The 22,628-nt window shown below is 38.9% G+C and overlaps 1 protein-coding gene across 3 annotated transcripts in view; it reads right to left on the bottom strand.

Moving 5' to 3' along the window:
• Positions 1-12,161: 12,161 nt before the first annotated feature.
• LOC131415324 (myosin regulatory light chain 12B) overlaps positions 12,162-22,628 on the bottom strand; it is a 26,063-nt gene continuing 15,596 nt past the window's right edge. For 2 of the 3 annotated variants that reach the window (XM_058556893.1, XM_058556895.1), the window contains exons 2-4: positions 16,626-16,821; positions 13,569-13,730; positions 12,162-12,689 (exon numbers count right to left, since the gene is read on the bottom strand). In XM_058556893.1, coding sequence (XP_058412876.1) covers positions 12,517-12,689; positions 13,569-13,730; positions 16,626-16,806 — 516 coding nt within the window. In that variant the 5' untranslated portion in view covers positions 16,807-16,821 and the 3' untranslated portion in view covers positions 12,162-12,516. Of the gene's footprint in view, positions 12,690-13,568; positions 13,731-16,625; positions 16,822-20,746; positions 20,781-22,628 lie in introns of all 3 variants that reach the window. The other variant, XM_058556896.1, reaches the window with a different exon arrangement.

Raw genomic sequence — 22,628 nt, 5'->3', positions numbered from 1 at the left:
GAGTGTGGTCCATGAACCAGCAGCATCAGCTTCAGCTGGGAGTGTGCCAAAAATGCAGAATCTTGGGCCCCATTCCAGATCTTCTTTCTAAAGCAGAGTCTACTTTTTATCGAGATCCTCAGGTAATTTGTGTATACTTTAAAGTTTAAGAAATACTACTCTTCCTGACAAGGTACTCAATATCTTCAACAAATAATGATGAGGAAAAAAAGAGAGAAGGAAACATAGATTAAAAGAGATTAAGAGATCTATCAACAAGATGCAAACTTGTTTGGATCCTGATTTGAACAATCCAGCCATAGAAAAAAATTTTTTTGAGATGATAGGGGAAATATGAACACATCAAATAACATTATGTAATGATATTAAGGAATCACTGTCAATTTTTTAAGATAAATTAACGGTATTGTAGTTATTAAAAAGAGAGAGAGGGCTTACCTTTTAGAGTTATCTGCTTTAATATTTGTGGACGAAATGATATCACGTCAGGGATTTGCTTCAAAGTAATCCCATGGTGGGGTTTAAAGATGAAACAAGATTGTCCATGAGTTGATTACTGTTGTAGCTAGGTGATGCCCACGTGGGGGTCCTTTATATTATTGGCTCTTTGCAATGCAATCGTAACACTAAGCACCTGAAGTTCGATAAAATTTCACAACGTAAGGACATAGTGCCCCATAAGACTCCTGTCACTTCAGATACTAGCAAGCTCCAGGGTTCCCAGGTCACCCATGCTTCTGACCAACTGGTTACAAATTCAGGGGTTTCCACTACCCCCTCAGATTCAATAATTTGCTAGAATGACTCACGGAACTCAGGAAAGCACTATACTTATGACTATAGTTTTATTATAAAGGATGCAACTCCTCCTTCATATAAAGGATGAAGAGACATATGGTGCAAGGTCTAGAAGGGCCTCAAACATGAAGCTTCCATGTCCTCAGGATGCATCATTCTCCTGGCACATGGATATATGATTACCAACCAGAAATTTCCTCTGAGCGTCCATGTACAAAGTTTTTACTGAGTTTTCATTATGTAGGAATGATTGATTGAATCATTGGCCATGTGATTGAACTCAATCAACAGGCCCCATCCCCTCCTAGGAGGTCAGAGTTCAGGCTGATATCACGTGGCTCAAAGTGCCAACCCTCTAATCACCTGACTGGTCTTTCTGGCATGGACAATCCCTTTCCTGAGTCATATCATTAGCATAAATTCAAGTCTGAGTTTATATATATAGTCTCTCTCTCTCTCTCTCTATATATATATATATACACATATATAGTCTGAGAAGATTATATTATAGGGATTTGGCCTTACACATTTGTTGGAACTGGTTAAGCAGTCTCTGTAAGGCTGAGTCTTCTCACCTGATACTGGAGCTTGGAGTCCAGATGGTGGACAGTTAGGAAGGGAAGATGGATGTAAAGTGAGGAAGACCAAGAACACATTGTCACCCACAACACAAGCTGGAACCCAGAGGGACAGACTGAAACCTCTGTCAGTTCACGTTGCCCTTTGTGTGGGTGGTAGGGGCCCTTCCTCATGGAACTAAACATATACACCTCGTCCAGGAGTCAGAGAAGCTGAGGGAGGATCCAGGGGAAGGTAGACCAAGTCCAGCTGCTGCTTCATGTCGATGAGGCGAGTCAGCAGGTCAGCAACAATGTATTTGAGCTACAAAATGGCTGCTGCTTCCTGTCTGCCCTCCAAATCTCACAAGAATCTCCCGTGTGGCCCACCATAATCAGAAACATACAAGAAAAGAAATTCTGGGAAAAGTAGTTCAGCAGAGCCTAATAAAAAGTAAACATTTATAAAACAATCAATCAGTGCCTGGAAGTAATTGTTTAAGGGACAAGCTACTTCACAAAGAATACTGAGACATACATGGTAAACTCCATCCGCCACTGGAAACATATTTGCCTTGTGACCCTTTATACTTTCTTCCCTCTGGTATAAGAGCATGAGACCTCCCACCAATTCTCCACCTGATCTGGTTTCCATCCTTTTATGCTCTCCCAACCATCATGCACCATCAATTAACTTCTCATGTCAGATGGTTTAAATATCTTCTGTTCTGACTCTATATCTTCAGTTTATTAAAAAAATTTTTTTCATGATTCTATAAATTCCTCTAGCAAATACTCTTTCTCTTTTCCATTACAGCCAATTTTCAAGAATGAAAAGTCTACTGGTGCTATCGTCACTTCTATAATATGATTTTGCTATATTATTTGAGAATATTCACTTCTTCTATAAAAAACAAGTGAAACAAACAAGTAGAACAACAGGTAAAACTCATAAAACATGTTGAGGAATGATAAGAAATGTGTTAAGTTAGAAACGTTGAGCGAAACATAAATAGCATAAACAGAGCATATGTTTGATAAACATGGATGAAAGGGATGGAACAAACAAGAGTGCTACTTGTAGATAGGAAGGGATGGAAGGAGCAAGTAAAACTAAAATATTAATAAATCACTGATCATGTATCATCCAGAATGACAGCTATGTCATCCTTGAATCAGCTGCTAATTGATGACAGCTATTCTTGACTCACGTGACCTCTGCCCAAGACACACAGACGAATCTATAGCTCCTCAGCAGATTGGTGGGTTTCAGTTGTGCCCAGGTTGCTTGTTCCTTCATCTTTTGAAAGAGCAAGCATGTGTTGGCTCTAGGCACCTTCAGTCTACTGAGTCCCTCGCTCACCCTCAACTCTGGACCTTGTAGCCACACCAGGAGCAGGGAATGATGATGATGGGACAGGGATAGAGAGAGACAGAGCAGTTGTGGCTCTTCCACCTGACTTGCACCCTATCCTCAGTGTGATAAGCTACTGCATCTCATTCCCTTTGCTTCTTGCTGCGTGTTTTAAATTTATTCAATAAATCTTGTGATGCAAGCATCTTAATTTTATCTCAGCCTATGTATTTCGTGACCTCTAGGATATCCTGCCTGGCAGTGGCCTTGGAGGCAGGGTGACCAACTGTTCTGGTTTGCCCAGGACTTTCCCAGTCTTAGCACTAAAAGTCCAGCATCCTGGGAATCCACTCAGTCCTGGGCAAACAGGGACCTTTGGTCACCCTATTTGGAGGTAACAATTGCATCAAGTTCATTTCCTTACCTCTCCCTTACTTCCTCAGTGGTCGTAATCTGGTTTCTACTAACATCACTATACCAAAAATATTCTCACTGAGATCACCAGTTACTTCCGTATTGTCAAATCAAATGGACACCTATTTTATTTCACTGAGGCAATGGACATTTTTATTGCTTTTTCTGTCTTGAGATTCCTTTCTCTTAGCTTCCACCACATCTCTTGCATTATCTAGATGCTTTCCAGAGTTAATGCGGACCAAATGGCCTTCAAGCACTTAAAATTCAAAAAAGCTCAAATCTGAACTCATCATCTTCTCCCCAAAAATCTTTCTTCCTGAACTCTCTACCTCTCACCACTGTACCTCCACCTGCTCAAGCCAGGAAGTGAATGATCCTACACTCCTCCCCACCTCCATGTAGGTGTTCCATTTTGGTTTCTTTAGGGCTTCTGAAATACTCACCAGCAGCTGCAAGTGTCCCACAAAATCAGGCTACTGTGGTATCCGCTTGTACTTTCTCCCTTCACTCTCCACCCCACCTGGCCTTATCCCTTAGTTTCTTTCTCTTCGTTAAGTTTGAACTACTTACTTCCCTAGGCCTTGATCTGACATATGCTTGGGTGCTGTCTGGTCAGTTCTCCTAAGTTCCTTTCAGATGGACCTGCAATGACATCCTAATTCCTTTTTGTCAGGGGAGGAAAATCATAGAATCACCCCTACTGTTAGTTTCACCTCCATTCTTCTCTTTTCCTCCAACTGCTGCCTCACTTCGCCATCTCATCCCTCCTTGGCTGAAATGCCACCGAAGCCACTCAACTAGTCTCCTACTTCTCATATTTCCCACCACCAATACATTCTCTCTACTGCCTTCTATTATCTTTGTAAAACACAAATCTTATTAAATTATGTCATACCGCTGCTCCGGATCCTTTCAAATGCCTTAGTTTAACATTTAAAGCCCTTCATCTTCCCTGAGACTTCCTATCCTTTCTCAGATTTTATGTTTCTGCCATGCTGGCAATTTGCAGTTTCTGATGAGCTGTGGTAATTTCTCATTTTATATATTATTAACTCTTTCTGAAATCCTCTGCACTCTTCTCAACACCCACTCTCATGCCACCAACTGGCAATAGCTCACACATTCCCACTCTCCCACATGGTCCGGTGGCAGACTCCCACATGTCCTTCCAGCTTGCACTTGGTCACCTCTTTGATCAGCACCACCCTTAGTCTGGTTTGGGTGCCCCTGGTAGATGCTCCTATGTGACCTTGGGCTTAGGCTACATTAACACTTAGACTATCACAATAATATATTTTAAAAAAAGCAATCTATCTTTCCCACTAGATTGCGAACTTCCTGAGGTCTTCCATCTCCACAGCTTGCACCTAACACAGCTTTTGGCCTATGGTAGGTTTTCATACATCTTTATTAAGTGAATAAATAAGTAAGCAACCTGATAAGGTAAACTGTAGGAGAGATATACCATCTGTGTTCTGTCCTCTCACCAGTCTGTTTGTTCCGGGCCATGCACAAAGAGGGAGAAGGGATCATCCTGGAGAATCTGGGAGGAATTGGAGAAAGGCCTACATTCATGTCCCAGGAAACTAGAAGAGTGCCCATCTAGTGGTCATGGCAAGGAGTGAACCAAGATGGTGTAACCAGAGGGTTATATGCATCTGGATGTTCAACCTGCTTTGGCTGCCTGAGGAGAGGAAGGAAAGAGTGTCGCTACAACCTGCTTCTTTAGTATCTTCTTCCAATTCATTTGTCTTCTCAATCCCCACTACTCTAGCCTTAGTTCAGGTCCTTCCAAGAAAATGGGCCTCCCGGTAGGAGGGCAGGAAGGTGTCATCCAGGCCCAACCAACACAAGCACCAAAGTCCTCACCATCTTTTCCACAGTACTGTTATCAGGAGCCCCCAAGCCCATGGTATTCAGGAGCTTTTTGCTTACATGGTAACATATCTTTGGCACTTAAACATCTCTGCAGTATATGCAGAGTGTATAGACGTGCAACATTAATCTCCCTTCAAACTAAAGTGACAAGTAGGATTTTATTCTTCTTATGCAAAAAAAGAAATTACTTTAGCGGACTACTTTTAGATTTGCCCAGTCTTGTGGGATACATTCTTTTGTTATGATGATTAGCAAATGTTTTAATTTCTAATGGGAAATGCAAGCAAGTTCCAAATTTTTGAAAAGATAGTATTTACAGTGAAATTTAGTCTCCCTCTCACCCCTAGCTCGTGGCTACCAATTTCCCACCTCAATAGCAACCAACTTCTTGTAGGTCTTGCCAGAGATTTTTTTTTTTTTTAATAATTTTATTTATTTATTTTTTCCCCCAAAGCCCCAGTAGATAGTTGTATGTCATAGCTGCACATCCTTCTAGTTGCTGTATGTGGGACACGGCCTCAGCACAGCCGGAGAAGCGGTGCATCGGTGCGCGCCCGGGATCCGAACCCCGGCGGCCAGCAGCAGAACGCGCGCACTCAACCGCTAAGCCACGGGGCCAGCCCTGCCAGAGATGTTTGATGCATTTATGTTTGCATCAATACACACGTGTGCACTCACAGGTGTAGAACACACACATTATATACGAATAGATTTCTCAATACGGTATGGACTCTGTCTCAACTCTATTTAAACCGAGGCCACAGATTTCCATATCCTCTTGTCATTCCTGGCCTATGTGACACAATGAAGCACAAAGATTGGGGAAATGCACTTGGCCTCTGCCTGCGCCACCCCAGCCACCACTCCCCCAAGGCCCGCACTGCGGCTGTGGTCAATCTGTTGGTCAACATCTCTTCCACTAGTCAGCAGGTAACCCATTTTGCTGCCTACTTCCAATTTAGCCCAGATGCAAAGTAAGTAGGACAATGTCTTTGTATTTTCTAAATCAAACTTTTCGAATAAAAGAAAAATGTGCCACAGAAGAGTTTCAAAATTGAGATCTGTTTTGAAATATTCAAGCAAAGTAGCAAAGTGGTGAAGGTGACAGACATCTGGAACACAGGTGGGAAAAAAGCAAAAAATCACAACAAAAACCATATGCATAAAAAGACTAATGTATACCAAAAACAAAACATAAGCAAGAATGCTAACATTTTCAATCTTCATGCTTGTAGAGGAGTAGAAACGCTTATTTTCCATCTCTTTAAAATGACCTTGGCTGTTTGCTCTTCATAATAATTTGATTGCATCCATTTACCTTCAATTTCACTTTATTCACTCAACTCTTGGCCAATCCTGCCAGCTTTAAGGGCCAGCCTGGATTTGTGCATCTTTCCAATGTGACCATCTTAGATTGGAGATGGGTTTGCCTTTATCCTTTCCCTGAGGAGTACATGGATTTGCTCCAGATCAGCCAGTCAACTACTATTCATGGATTGCCCACTCTGCATGACAAGCCAGTTAAAATAAAGGGAGTTTCCTCCTCTAGTTGGGTTGATTTTATGTGAACAGGTTGGGGCTGTAGACTCTCTTCATCTTTTTACAGGGAAAGAAATAGCCAGACTCACAAACAAGGTAGGAAAAAAAACTGATATGATTGTGGTATAGTTCAAGAAGGCATATTCTGCAAAACATCCCTGGTTCTCTTAGAGCTGGGAAATGAGACCTGGAATGGGGGTAGGGAGAGAGGCTGAGACACAAATCTTTTTTGCTTGGGAAGAGTTTCTCAGAATCACTGATTAAAATTTGCCATTATGATTGTTTTCTGAGATTGCTTTGTTTATTCCCATGAATGTAGGCATTGTTCCCTGTTTGCTTCTCTGTTTACAGATTCTTGTCACTTTGTATTTACATTCAAGGTTTGGGCCTCAAAGGTGTAAAAACACTGTGTGGGGAAAGGAGGGAGGAAGGGTGCTGAACTCAAGGGCAATTTAAAAACAAAGGGAAAAGCTCTTGAATGGGGTTGAGCGAGCCAATCCTAACGCCTGATAAACTGGGTGAGGAGGAGGAGGCCATGGAGGCCAGACAGAGCCTGGAGTAGGAGGCTGGTTCTGCCATACTGGGCTGGAGACTAGAGAGATTAGGTGCCTTAGTTTTCTAATCTGAGAAGTGGGAGTTTCTCTCTCAAAATGCCTTTCAGCAAGTGGCCCCTGATCTCTACTGTTTATAATCTGGTAGGGACCCAATATAGAAAATATACCGAATTTCTTTAACTGTCTCTAAAATAAGCAGGAAATATTGAATATTCTCAATATAACTTTTAAAATCGATGTTTTTCTTTTTCATGTGTTGGCTTGAGTTCTTAGCTATGTAATTGACTGGTGTGAAGGCAAACGACGGTAGTGCTGAGAAAACAAACATCAAAATGAGCAAGCATTTTTTAAAAACCGTCTTTGACCTCTTCAGTGAGCTATTAAGACATCAGCTGTAGCTCCAGCACAGCTACAAGGCACAGCCGTGTTTAGGATTCTGGTAAAGGGAGAGGACTAAACTTTGTTACGTGTATCCACAGTGCCAGGCAGTATAACACTTCTAGAGAGTAGGACCAGAATCCTTAGATTACCTGCAACACTTGGACATAATATCCTCCTCAATAAACAAGAACTGAATAAAGAGGTCATGCATAAATAGATAAGTTGAGGAAAGTACACGAGCACAACCTCCTAAACGAGCCATTGTCAATTTACACTCAAATTATTATGAAATGTGAATAATTTACGTTTATTTACAGAATAATTTACAGATTTATTTTTGCTGTGCTAGTTAGCAACATCCATGAAGAAATATGCATGGTCATCGTGTTCATTCAGAATGAGTGTCTGAAAGGAAGTATTGTTATGTGCTGGGAGTAAACTCAGCTGCTGTAGAAGTGGCATTCATAAAAGATTAGGTTGGCTTCCTGCAAGATATGTTGAGACAATTTTTTATATTTAAACACACCCAGTCATATACACGCCATGACATACTTCTAGTAGCCTTCTGCCAAAACACTTCAGATCTATCTACTTCATTTTTGATTCTGACAGTGTTTTCAAGAGGTAAGTAGAGGCAGAGGACATCTGCTCTAAGAAACTGTCTCATAGTCATTTGTGTTGGGGCTGATCTTAAACTTAGATTGTGTGGAGTATAGTGTGTGGAACTACTAATAGAAATAGTTCTCAACATTCTGAGGTAGTAATAATATTCATATAGAGAGCATGGTTTTACAAAGTATTTTCATACACAACCACTGGCTCTGTGCCTTTGTCTTCTCATCTCTAAAATGGAAGTAATAATAACAACAATGACTTGCACAAGATGACCTAGTCAGTAAATGGAGGAATCAGGTCTCACAAGCACAAAGCCCATGTTCTTACTTTCAACTTAAGTACTTAACTTTCCAAAGTCATTACTTCAGTGTGAAAATAACCAGAGCATCACTGATCCTGGCACTTTCCAGGCACTCAATAAATATCTGTAGTGAATGAATGATTGATTGAACAAATGAATGAATACAGCATTGTGAAAAGGAGTCCTAGAGATTGCTACCTGCATTTAGGGTTCATGAAATAGTATGGATTTCACTGTAATAGACTTTGTCATCAATTCTTTTCCTTTAAGAAACAATTCTGACAAAGTTAGAGCATTATTGGGACTAATGTTCATATGCATGCTTTTATCAACTCTCAAGTTCATGAATAGGTTACTACAGTACTAAGAATAAGAGTGCCACCTAGTGACACTCCTAGTTATTGTCTCTAAAATTGCATATGACAACATCTGTTCTGTTAATAAAAAAGATTCACCTAAGAGATTAAGTACAGAGTGTGATGTGTGCAATCTGTGATCTTCACCATTTTTCTGTCCAAGAAACCTTTTCTCAAAATTTCAGTATGTGATAAAACTTTCACATCCTCATTCATGTTTCCCACATGACATATTTACGGGGCCTAGTACACCAGATTTTTCAGTAGCTAATATGTTTATATTTCAATGACTGTGTTTCTTATCTTTTAAGACATATCAATTTTGAGATGCAACATTGATACAATAACTTTTCAGGATAAACATCCTGTTTTCAAAAACATTAAAATGTAAAAACAAAACAAATTTAGAATCAAGAAAAATTCATTATTCAAGTATTTATTCACATATATATTGCTGGATATAAAAATTTATTTTTATGCAATTATTTTGTCAGGAATGATGATTCATTAAATGTATAATTAAATATAATTTCATTTTTGTAAATTTTAATGCTTTCATATATATGATATATAGCATACACCAATTTATAAATCAGAAAAAAATTTTGGTCAGGTTATAGGTATTCAGTATTTACTTAGGAAATTATGTAGGTTTAACGAGAAGCAGCCTATCATGCTCAAAAAGCTTAGAAACTAGTTCTGGCTCAGACACTGTCTAGTTATACAAAGTTGAGGAAGTCACGTTACTTCTGTAGCTCAGTATTCTCACCTGTAAAATGGGATAACAACACATATCTTATCCGCCTCCTAGAGTTTTGAGAATCGAAGGCAAGAGTGAAGGCTTTTAAAACTACTCTATGATGGTAAGAAATAGTATTATTATTTCTAATAATCATTTTCCTGGGAGGGCAGGTTCTGGAGCTAGACAGCCTGGACTCAAGTTACAGCCCTATTGTTTCCTAGTTGTGTAACTGGGAAGTTACTTCTCTCCTCCTCAGTGCTTCATCTGTAGAACAGGGATATAAAAATACCTACCTCAAAGGGCAGTAGCATAACATGCTTAGTACATAGTAAACATTCAGTACAGTTTTAACTACGTGATCACACACACACACATTCCCACAACCATGGCCAAGGGATCAGTTTGTCACCTTATGAGGTCATCACTAGGTTCTCAAAAAGAGAAAGAATTAAATAGACAAGAGAGTTTTCATTGTCATCACTAATATTTATTGGACACTAGAGAGGAACAAGTCCTAGCCTGGGTGCCATGTAGTACTGGTTTCCACAACTCTCTTTATAGATACTACGGATGAAATGGAACGGGATAGGTCAGGTCAACATAAGCCATTCAAGAAACAACTAAGTTTTCCTTGTTTTTAATCTTGAAAACTTTTTCCCTCCCAATCTTTCAAATCTGGCTTTAAGCAGAGCAATAGAATAAATACAGTTAAATGATGTCCGAGAGATGGCAACAAGGCAGGGTTGGAGGGGAGGAAATAGGTAGGACAAGGAGAGGCATTTTAGAGCCACCTCCTTTCCCATTTCCTGAGTCTAAGACTCCCTCACGTCTTGCCTGGACGACAGCCAGAGCCTCCTAGCTGGAAGCCTTCTTGCTTCTCCTCTTGCCTCTCCATCTGTACACAGCAGCAAGGTTGAGTTTTTAAAAACAACTCACGTTGCTTCCCTGCCCACAGCCCTGTGATTCTGCACTGAGACTACGTTGCAAATACCATCCTTATTTCCTTCTCTTGTGCTCTCCCAATGCTCCTTCCAGTCATCCCCTCTGAGTGGCAAGCCTCACTCTCATCATCACATGGGGACTTCCCTCTTGTCATTCAGATCTCAGCTTAAGGTCACATCTCAAACCCCTCTGCCACACTTGCTCAGTTCTGAGTCCCACAGTACTTACTTTATATGGTTTATTGATCCTCTGTCTCTCACTAGAGAATGTGAGCCCCAAGAGGCAGCATCATTCTCTTTCCTGCCGTCAGTTTTCCCTAACACTTAGCACACTGCCTGGCACATAACAGGTGATTGACAAACACTGGTTAAATGATGATCAAGATTATCCCAGTATATTTTCTCTTTACCTTAAACACACAGTGATTCTCCCCCTGGTTTTGACACTGCATGATGACTTTAAGCTTGGAAGTGGAAAAAGCAGCCAGATGTGCATCCTTGTATTCGTGGGAACTTGGACAGGTGCTTCGGCTTTTCCAAACTTCAGCTCTCATAAAAGAAAGCAGGAATACCTGCCCTACTTACCTCGTGGGCCATGAGGATTAGATAATAAACATGAAAGCTCTTATGATCTGCGAAGCACTGTACTAGACCACAAGAGTGGAACTGCTCTCTCATTTTAAAGATGATAAAAAGGAAGCCCAGAAAAACTAAGTGATAGCAAGTGACCAGGATTTGCCTACCACACAAGCTCCAAATCACAAATACTAAATGATTTATAAATGCATTGATTTTACGCAGATAAAATACCAATACAACACTTTTAAGAGAGCGAATAGATGTTGAACATTGGGGAACATTTTTTTTTAATGGATTTTTTCTTTTTTTAGGTTTTTCTCTTCTACTTCTTATATTGCTTGGCCTTGAGGATTCTAAACGAGTTCATGGTAGCCTTGTCTATGTTTTTCAATCCTTCCCTACAGTCTATAGTCTACATCACATGAACTGCCTTCAAACATTATATTGTTTATAATCTTTTGTCTTCTATTTTTTACCTGGATAGAATTTTATGAAATTCTGTTCACATAATCAATTTCCCCCAAATTATTTTAAACTTCAATAATGACGACAACACTCTGTGAGAATGTGATGGAAATGTCTTGACCTTTTAGGCACTGCGGGCTTTTCACAGAGACAGCACGGTGGTTCCAGCACTATGAGCTCTGGAGTCAGGCGCTCTAGGCAGGAATCCCAACTCTCACTTCCTAATAGTGACTCTAATCCATCACTCAACTACTCAGAGCTCAGATCCCCCACTTGAAATACAGGGCTGATACCAATCTGTCTCACAAGGTTGTTGGATGACTCAATGAAAATCGTCTTTGCAACGCTTTACCCACAGTAAATATTCAATAATAACTAGTCTTTTCTTCAGAATTTTGCCTCATCTTCTTAGACTTTTAGATCAATAAAATGTTGAATGTTTTCTCAGATACATTTCACATTTATCATTCAATAGTTTAAACATCCGACTTACTAGAAGTATGAAAAAAACAAAGGCACAAATAGCTTTTACTGCATAATTGTTAACTTGTATGTAAAAGTTCTGAAGAACACTGTCCGATATATGTGAAAAATCAGTTTTACCATGAAACTTGAATTATATGAAGTTGAAAATCTGAAAAAAAAAAAGACTACCCCCAAACTAGCACTTATTTGTTTAACTTTCCCTTATATTCCATTTGAGTCAGCATAATCTTTATTTCAAAATAGCATTTTTATTATATAAAAATGTAAAAATCCAGCAAAACCAGAAATACCAGATATATTTTCCTGGGCTTTCACATTTGTTGATTTTTATTCGCAATCTCTTTTTCAATACAATTTACAACCTCATCCCCATTTGCAGTCTGATTATACAAGTGCTAACTGGCAGAAAGGTCTAGAATAAATACATCCAAAAAAAGAGGCAAAGCTGTGAAACTAAGCTGCATGCAACAGGTCTATATAAGGGTGGGGGAAAATGTCTGGGAAATAAAACAGAGTAAGATAAAGTAAATGGAAGGTTTTAGCTAAAGTTCTTTCAATCATCTTTGTCTTTTGCTCCATGTTTAAGGATGCGCGTGAACTCAATGTAATTGAAATTTCCCTTCTTGTCAATAGGTGCTTCTCTGTACAGCTCATCCACTTCCTCGTCTGTAAACCGATCTCCCATTGTTGTCAGCAGCTCTCTCAGGTAATCTTCCTGAATGGTGCCTGGAAGGCAGTAAAAAGAAGGCAGTCATGAATACTTCCAGGCACTTTAATGGTTCATTTCTAAACAAGGTTAACCTTACAAAATATTTCAGAATATCCATATTTACATGAACAAATTAAATCAGTGAACTAAGGCCATATGTAACTATATCATTATGTTTTCCTATTACTTGTAGAGTTCATTAATATTAGATGAAATCATTTTAAAAGTTCAGTTAATAGGTTATATGCTTACAAAATTAATTTGGAGCAAGTGTTTTGTACAGGAGAAAAAAAAAACCCTGTATTTCAGAGAGATGAAGGAAAAAAAAAAGGTAGCTGCCCAGAAAAAAGGGCAGTGCTGCCAAGAGCAAATGTGCATGAAGGATGGTGCAGTTTTGACAGGTAGAGATGAGGAAGCAGGAAGGAGGACGGTGCAAGGTATATCTGAGGAGGTGATGCGGGTGGCTGAGTAGAGGGTTAATGTAGAAGAAAAGGGGAAAATGAGAAGAGTAAGAAAAGTGAACAGTTAGGCTTTACACATTTTAAAATGAGAAAAAAAACCTCTAAGATTTTAATTGTTCAAGTTAGTTAACTACACTTTTTGATTTAAAGTCTCTTGAAGAAGTGGTTTTCATTGTTTAAAAGACTATTTAATAGACAATTCTCCCTTTGGCTTTCAGGAAGCTCAGAACCAAATTTAAAGATTAATACCACAAACTATAGCTTTATGACCTATATACCTGTGTCTTAGCCATTCTTGGTCATATTGTCCTATTGTTAATGACAGTTTCCCTTTATTCATTTTTTAAAAATTTGTATTTTACTAATCTTTTTCATTTCCTAAAAAGTGTTTCGCATAGTCTGCAATGATGCTGGGCATAAACAAAGAGCACTCACCAGTTGCTTCTTCATCAAAGCAAGCAAAAGCATTTCTGATGACATCTTCTGGATCTGTGCCATTTAACTTCTCACCAAACATTGTGAGGAACATGGTGAAATTTATGGGCCCCGGAGCCTCATTCATCATGGCATCGAGGTATGCATCAGTTGGATTCTTCCCTGTAAGATTTTACATTTTAACATTTACGGACAAAGAACTAATTTCAATAAATAATTATTTTGTTATTGTTGTGCTCCCTAACATATTTTTAAAGTTACACCATCATCACCTGAAACTAATTTTTCAATTAACTTGCATTAAGAACATTTTAAAAAGACAATTGCTGACAATGTAAAAAATCTTTGATGTATCATTATAAAAACGCATGCTGGGCTTAGGTTGAATGTTCATTCACTGATACTTTCTGTAACTTTTCCTTCACTATTTTTCATTAAAAACAAAACAAACACCTGAAACTATGAACCAGGCAATGCCAAATTATTACATCTTGAATGTTGATAACATTAAAGGCCCAACTGCCATTTCAATACCAGTTATTTAAAAAATCTAAATATTCATATTTCCAATTGTACTACTACTCGAATTATGAGCTTCAAAAATTTTATTTATAAGTTGGTCATTTAAGCTACAACTATTAGATTGGTTTAGAATTGGGAGCTCATTTTGAACAATATTATATACTACTATTCGGTTGCCAGACATCCCCAAATGCTGTTTACTCATGTCGCTGAACTGCAGTCTTGTGTAGTATTGTTCATAATAGGAAATCTTAATCTCAGTTCCAACAGCGGTGAGGGAACGCCCTTTCCCTCGAATTTGGGAGAAATTCCCCTGGAATGGCCAGACATGGTGGGAATAATAAAGGGCTCCTCTTTGTCCAGGCATTTGTGAGGTCCCCATGGTGCAGGAAAAACAGCACCGAACAAAGGGTCTGGAATAGTGGGTTTGAATCCCAGTTCTGCCACTGGCTGTGTGACCTGGGAGAAGGTAGCAGCTGTCTACGGTTTAATTTTTTTTATCTGTAAAATGCAGGTTACACTTGGTATCTGAAAAGTTCCTTCCAACATTAAGTTTGTATGATTCTCCATGAAAAGAACATCTATAAGTTAGATAGTCATATCTAATGAAGTATCTCAATATTATACCCAACTAAGTACTAATGATAGGCAAATCTAGAATTACGGTTCACATATAAGTTTTAACCCTGGGAATTTGGGCGAAATTTAAATGTCAAGTTGGCATCTGTCTTATTGCATTACAATCCTTACTCATTACACCTATTCAAATACCAATACAAAAATCAGCAAAAAATTAATCTCAAGATTCATTGAACAAGTGAAAGTAGCTAAAAAGATCTACTTTTCTACCTTCAGATTTAAAACAACTCTCTTGCAGCAATTTTTTGGGGGAAAAAGTGTAACCCAAATGTGTCAAAAGAACATGGGTACAAAAAAGATAGAGCAATTTAAAATGAATTGGTTTAGGCTAAGCACCTAAATGGACCCATCCAAGGCATCTACTATCAACTGTTGATTTGAAAAGTAAATACATATCTTTAAAGGCATAGGTTCCCCAAAATGGAAAGCCCCTAAGTCAGCCTCTTACCCTACCGTCCCTCATACATCCAACAAAAACTGAGCAGCTACTATGAGCAGGGTACAGGCCTGAGTGTTCAATCTTTGTAACACAACCAAGTCCCTCAATTTTCCTCAGTGGCCTTCTTTAGTAGTGACCTGCCCAAAAGAGTACACTCAGTTAGCTTCTCTGGGTGTGAAAAACACTGGAGATCCAACCCACCTGTAAGTCAACAAATTAGATCAGTATCTTGATTCTACTCTCACTCCGAATAAAGAAAATGTTGGAAAAGGTTAACAAACGGTGAGTCCAGGTAAAGAATGTACACATGTTCACTATACTGTTCTTTCAATTTTTTGTAGGCTTAAAACTTTTCAAAATAATATGTTAGGAGAAAAAGTAAAAATAAGATAAAAGAGGAACAAAATCATGTTGCAGTTACTAAAAGAAAAAAATAACTTCTCTCTCATTGCCCTCTGGCCCTTGAACTGCCCTTTCTGGCTGACAGTCAAGCATAAGAACATCCAGAGTGCAGAGCCTAAGTGTAGGCCACCCTGACCCAGGCCCACTTGCCCGCCCAGTCACTCTGGCCTATGGAGAACTCCTGGGCTTGCCATTCCCTTCTTCCCAACTGTAAAATCCGCGCTGACTCGGGGCAGAACATGGAGGACTTTCCCTCCCTTCCTTCTTTTTAAGATCAAAACAAACCACAAAAAAATCATACAAGGCATAATAAATTAACACCCATATAACCAAAATAACAAAGGGCAGTTTATGTTTTCTGTAAATCTTGTATCTTTATATTTTCTTTTAATTATAAAAAAAAATTATAAATAAAATTCTGCAAGTCCCCTTCCCTATGTTCCCTCTTCCAACAGCACTGTCCTTCCTCCTGTTCATTTATTATTGTCACTTCTTGTCTATAACCTCTCCTCAACCTTTATTACTAACTACACTATATTATTAGCTACACTTTTTGTTTGAAATTCTGACATTTCGCCACTTAGCCATCTGCTGGCTGTTCACCTAGTAGACTTTAGCTAACAGGAACAGAAGCCTGCCTGGCCATAGTACCTGCCAGGTCCCCACCCCTGCAGGCTTATCCTATTACGAGTGGCCAAGCCCCAAGATGGCACCTCCCACTCAGACATCTCTCAACAGGCCTTTGAGACAAGGAGAGGAGTATTTGTATATCACACAAAAAATAATTCATATAACACTGAATTATTATTTTGGGGAAGCGGGCTGGCCCCAATTCGGAGTCCAGGCACGCACTGACGCACGGCTTGTCAGGCCATGCTGTGGCGGCATCCCATATAAGGCAGAGGAAGATGGGCACGGATGTTAGCTCAGGGCCAGTCTTCCTCAGCAAAAAAAAAAAAAAAAAAAAGAGGAGGATTGGCAACAGATGTTAGCTCAGGTCTAATCTTCCTCACACACACACACACACAAAAATATATATATATATAAAAGATTACCTAGAGAAGCAAGCATATCATGCAAATCTTCCTTGTCAATGAAACCATCTCTGTTCTGATCAATCATGTTGAAGGCCTCCTTGAACTCCTGAATCTGTGACTGGTCAAACATGGCGAACACATTGGATGTTGCGCGCTGGGGGCGCTTCTTGGTCTTGGTCTTTGCCTTTTTGCTCGACATGGTGGCTGTTTAATTCTAGAGTTAAAAAGAAAAGAATATAAAGCAAAAAAAAGAACTCATAACACCTAAAGTTAGTGAGAAAAAATATCTTAATGTAGAATTATTACTTCATTTGGGTAGGAATAAATGTACATTTAAACTTTATTTCCAATGTGACAATTAAATGGCTAGAAAAAAAGCAGTTTTAAAAAAAATTAAGAAACAATAGAAATTATTGATGTAGCTTCCCTCCAAATTTCATGAAATCTATTTTTATTAAGTGGGAATTAATTTTAAAGTATGTAACAATAGCTAGCATTAACTGAATGCTTACTAGGTGCCAAGCACTGTTATGAAAGCACGGGGTTCCCCTAAAGAGAAGGCTCCAAACCTGACATCTACTTTTATGAGGATTGTCCCATTTAATCCTCACAACAATCCTATGCAGTAGGTACTCTTTTTACTTCCATTTTACTACCAATATTGCATAACCTCTTTGAGCCTTGGTTTTTTCAAAATATAGTTTGAAAACCAGGGAAGTTCACTTGATTCTTTTACAGCATAACACAGTATCTACTTCAATGCAAGTAAGAATTAAATGAGATAAGATACACCAAAGAGACTAGTATAGTCACTGTATGGTACATGTTCAAAAGGCTCTTGTCTAAAAAAAAAAATCATCAAAACCCACTCTTTAATCTTGCAACCCTTCTAGCTACATCCTCATTTCCCCCTTTCCCTTGACAAAACTTTCAGAACAGCAGTCTAATACTCAACTGTCTCCATTTTCTTATCTTCCCAATCGCTCCTCAATTCTCTATAACACAGCTTTGGTGATAGCCTCCAACTCTACTGAAAGTCACCAATAATTTAAATGTCAAATAGAATGGACACTTTTCCTTCCATTTTTCATTTGTAATTTTAAATCATATAAGTCAATACAACACAAGAATACTATCAGCTTTGGAGTTAGAAAGTCCTGAGTTTGAATCTCAGCTCCACCATTACTAGTGGTGGAGAAAACCCATGGACACCAGAGTAATTTTTTGATCCAACGTCTTATTGAATCTTCACAACTGCCCTACAAGATAGGTACTACCTAGGTTAAAAAAAAAAATCAATAGCCCCTGTGTAGTAAAGAATTTAATTTTGCCCAAAGAGAGATCTGGCCTTTGTCCTCTGCTCCTAGGAGGTAATCTGTAAATGCCTGGAATGTCCTGCCCGATATCTGGAGTCTTGGGTCAACCAGATAGTCTAACAATGTGATTTGTCATGGGGACTTTGGGTCATGTGTTATCTGCTTGACCTCTAGAGGGCTGGAGACTGAGGTCAGCCAAGGAGCAATCGACAGTATCTATGTGATGGAGCCCCAATAAAAACTATGGATATCAAGGATCAAGTGAGTTTCCCTGGTTGACAATACTCCATGCATACTGTCCCATCTTGTTGTCAGGAGGAGTCAATACTGTCTACAGGAGAGGACAACTGGAAGGTATGCATTTGGAACCCTCCTGGACTCTGCACCATGCATCTCTTCCCTTGGCTGATTTTAATCTGAATTTTTTTACTGTAATAAACCATAACCATGGGTATAACAGCTTTCAGTGAGTTCTGTGAGTCCCAGTGAATTACTGAACCTGAGGGTCATCTTGGAACCTAACTTTGCAATTGATGTCAGAAATGAGGGTGGTCTTGGGGACTATTCTCTAACTCTGCAGCCCCATAGTGTAAAAGCAGATGACTAGCTGGTGCAGTAGCTGAGCAAGGGAATTTTGGACCTAGGTCTCCAGGACTAGATTGGAGTCTTAAGATTTTTAATCTACATTGTTTACTTCTCTTTCTTCAACCTAAAAAATACCCCATTGGGTGTTCCGAAGTTTGGCTTAGTGGTGTAGTTTTGCAGTACGCCAACTATCGAGCCCTTACTCGAACATTCCAACTCCTTCCCCTCCCCAGATACTTGTCCTGAATAAATGTTAATTTTCTTCTCCTTCCGGTGAGTTAGCTTGTTATTTGACCTTAGTTATACTGAAGGTTAAATCAGAGACAGAATATAGCCCACTAGCAAGGCACTTAACTATACTTCAATTCTTTTTCACATTCCAAAACTGTTGGATTAAAATTCTTTCTCATGCTAAAAATTCTATGATTCTATTTCTTCAAGACACAATAGGTATAAAAGGCAGTAAATTTGTAGGCAGAATTAGTTCTATCTCTCACTATCAGCAAATTATGTTTTTAACAAAATCATTTAGAAAAACCTCCCGAAGAATATATCTTTATTTTTTAAAAAATGATCAGTCAATTGTATCATGCTAACCCGACAGCTAACCCAAAAGTATATCATATTTAAACATTTCTGAAGCTTAGCTGGAGTTCTCCAAGAATCTGATACCAAGATGGGATTAAAAATGCAAGGCTTTTTATTAGGGGAAACGACTGTGCGAGAGAATGGGGAGGGAGCCCAGTAAGGCTAGAAAAGCAATTAGACGGTGAGGCAAGTCTGACCTCCCAAGTGAAGGAAACAGGGAATGAAGGTTGGTAGAAGATAATCAAGTGCAATTCACTAACTGGCTCTAATCAAAATATGTTACAGAACAGATACAGCTCAACGTAATAAAACCACAATTTCTTTTTAAAAAAAGTTTGTTTTCTCTGCACTTCATTTAAAAACAGTGCATATGTATATGGTACCTATAAAAACTATACATATACACACATAAAATAAACTATCATCTGATAATAAAATACCAGCTGAAAAGTGAGGCAAAGTTGTATCAAAATAATCAAATTGAAGAGAGCTCTGGCTCCAAAAGAAACTACCATCCTCTTTCTCCTTACCGTCTGAGATAAATGTCTTGGCTTTCTCTACTTTCTCACTTCCCACTCACTTTCAACCCACCACAATCTGGCTTTCTTTTCTCTCCTGTAACTGCTTTCAACTTGCCAAATGCAGTCTAAATATCCTTGGAACACTCTGCTGTATCTGACACCATTTTATCCCTCTTTGCTTCAGAGCCTCCACAATTATAGGCCTTGGTGAACAATAACAGTGAGGGAGACTCTTAAACGCTTCTTTAGGAAAGACTGGTTTATATAAAATGCTGTATTTGACTTGGTGACACCAATTTACTCTCAGTTCGATTTCTATGACTGGTCCTCCACCATTTTCTTGTCAGGCTTTTATCTCCTCCACTCACCTAAATATTCATGTTTCCCAGTATTCTAGCCTAGGTCCATGGCTTATTAAAGTCCTTTTCACTCTTTGCTTTCCTTGGATGATCTCATCAACTCGCACTGTTTTGACAACACCTATGACTCCCAAGTCCTTATCTCCATGCCTGACCTTTCCCTTGAGCTGCAGACTCAAAATATCCTGTGAAAGGCACCCATTTGGATATCCCACAGACACTCATAACCAGTGTGTTGAAAACTGAATTCATTATCTTCTCCCTCCTAAACTTTCTCATCTTTCTGTTTTTTCTCAGTTAACAGCACCATCATTTACCCACTCACCAAGCCAGAAACCTAGGATTCATCCCTGACTCATCCCTCTCCCTGATGAATCAAGCCCTGCCTTTTCAACATTTCTCAGATTGCTCATCTTCCTCATCCCTCTGCTACCACCCTAAGCTGGGTCCTCATCATCTCTGGGTAGAATATTTCTATGGCCAACTAACCAAGATCCTTGTTTCTTGGTCCCCTCTAAACTACCCTTTATATTCCAGCCAGAGGTGTCTAAAACATGAATATGACCTTATCATTCCCTTCTTAAAAATCTTCTTTGGCTTTCCACTGCCTATAGGACAAAGTACAAGTTCTTAAACACGGCACACAAGGTTCTCTTTTCCTAATCTAGAATGACTTTCCAGCTTTATCCCTAGCCAGTCTCTGCTTCGTAGTTTTCCTTCAGTAACACCACGCTGCTTGTATGTACCCAAGGCACCATGCAGTTTCTTACCTTGTGTACTTTGTTCTTGCAACAGCCTTAGGACCTGAGAGAGAATTAAAAATTAAAGGTCTACTCAACTTACGGCTACTACTATTTATTGAGTGATTCATGTGCTAGGCACATTATGTGCATTAAATTTAACATGCCTGCTTTACAAACGAAGAAACTAAAGATCAAAGATGTTAAATAACTTGCCCAAGTGGCAGAGCCAGAATTCAAACTCCATTTGTTAAAGGTTATTTCTATCTATATATTTTCTACTTTGTACTAAATGTTCTTCTATTTTGAGTTTACCACAAAACTTCTAAAAACTTTCAATACTACGAATGTAATCCAACACTGATTTCTGAGCAGCTACTGTCCTCTAAATTCAAATCCCAGACCAACTGAGTTTTCAAATAAATTCAAACTATGCTGGGGAAGCCAATGTACAGAACAGAACTGCATAGTGGAATGAGAAGAGAATAAAATATGAATGGCACTCCCTGGAATTGTGCAATGTAGCAGCCCTGCTTTGGGTTTAATCAAGTGGCAATATTCTCTATTCGTCATGGTCTTGGTTTGACATGATAGGTAAAGGCTTGTAACCTTTACTTAGGGCTGTCAAATTGATGTTTAACATATAAATGTTAAAGAAAAAAACAACAACCAAACTCTACCTTTAAACTATAGATACAGAAAATATCCATACAGAACATAGCACATAATGTAATGAATAACCCTCAAGAGCAGTAGAACGTTCATTCTTCTTCAAAATTTTTATTTTATTATTTTTGTAAATTTCTAATACAGAGTGAACTAAGGTTATATGTAGTGTTCATAGAGGTTACAAGAAGGGTACGGATGTAGGATTACTGGTATTATAGGTGGTTGTGGTGTCAACATATTTAGGTAATAATCTAAATGTTTGCGAAATCACCTGCAATACTCATATGCAAATCAAAACATGGGCAACATAATCATTAATAAGCAGAAACTGCTTGTGAACTTCATCTAGCCTATATGGCTTTATCAGAAGCCTGGGAAAGATGCTCAGGGAGCATATTCTGTCAGCTACCTGTGACTTCCTCAACATTCCTTTGAGGTTTCTTCCTTTAAGTATCTTAAGTCAGCTTATTGCTGTGACCATGTGGCAAGTAAATATAGCTCTCACAGCAGTTAACCTTTCAGTTTCAATCTTGGCTGCATATTAGAATCACTTTGGAAGTTTAAAAAATGCACCAGGTGATTCCAATGTACAGTGAAGATTTAGAATCACTTACAAGGCATTGGCTGTTTATGCATTTAGTTCCTTTTAGTTTTTAAAATTTGGTCATTATGGTTTAATGGAGATGCTGGAGACCTGGATTCTAATTTCAGTTCTATCATTTACAAGCTATTCAACCTGTGGTTATTTTAGCTTTCCTGGGCCTCATTTTCCTCATCTATAAAATAACAGAGTTAAATAGATCCGAAGTCACAAACGGGCAGCTACCAAACTATATGCAGTCTGTAGGGAGGTTCGTTTAGTCCCCCACCATGCCCTGTCAAATGCCTTTTTAAATAATTGAGTTAGTTTGCCAACATTCAAAAACACTGACTGTTTTACTTTAATAAAAACAAGTTTCAGACATCTTGAAAAACTATGATAAGGAATCACTTGACCAGCATTCCCAAACTACCTTAGATAATGAGTACTCAGTGAGCAATCCCCACTACTCCCAACAACTTCCTGTCACAGCTGGTGTTTCTTTATCTAGCCGCCTGGCCCCTGAGAGCATCTGAGCTTGTTCCTTGGCTATGGTGGCAGCCAGGCTCTAAGACAGCCTTCAACACTTCCCATGCCCTTGCGTAGTCCCCTGCAACAGTGAAAAGGGTTCATCTGTGAAACCACAGGGGAGGTAAAATAACT

This window comes from Diceros bicornis, chromosome 16 (assembly GCF_020826845.1).
Source record: "Diceros bicornis minor isolate mBicDic1 chromosome 16, mDicBic1.mat.cur, whole genome shotgun sequence".
NCBI classification, from domain to species: domain Eukaryota; kingdom Metazoa; phylum Chordata; class Mammalia; order Perissodactyla; family Rhinocerotidae; genus Diceros; species Diceros bicornis.
This window is presented reverse-complemented; position numbering and strand designations above follow the sequence as displayed.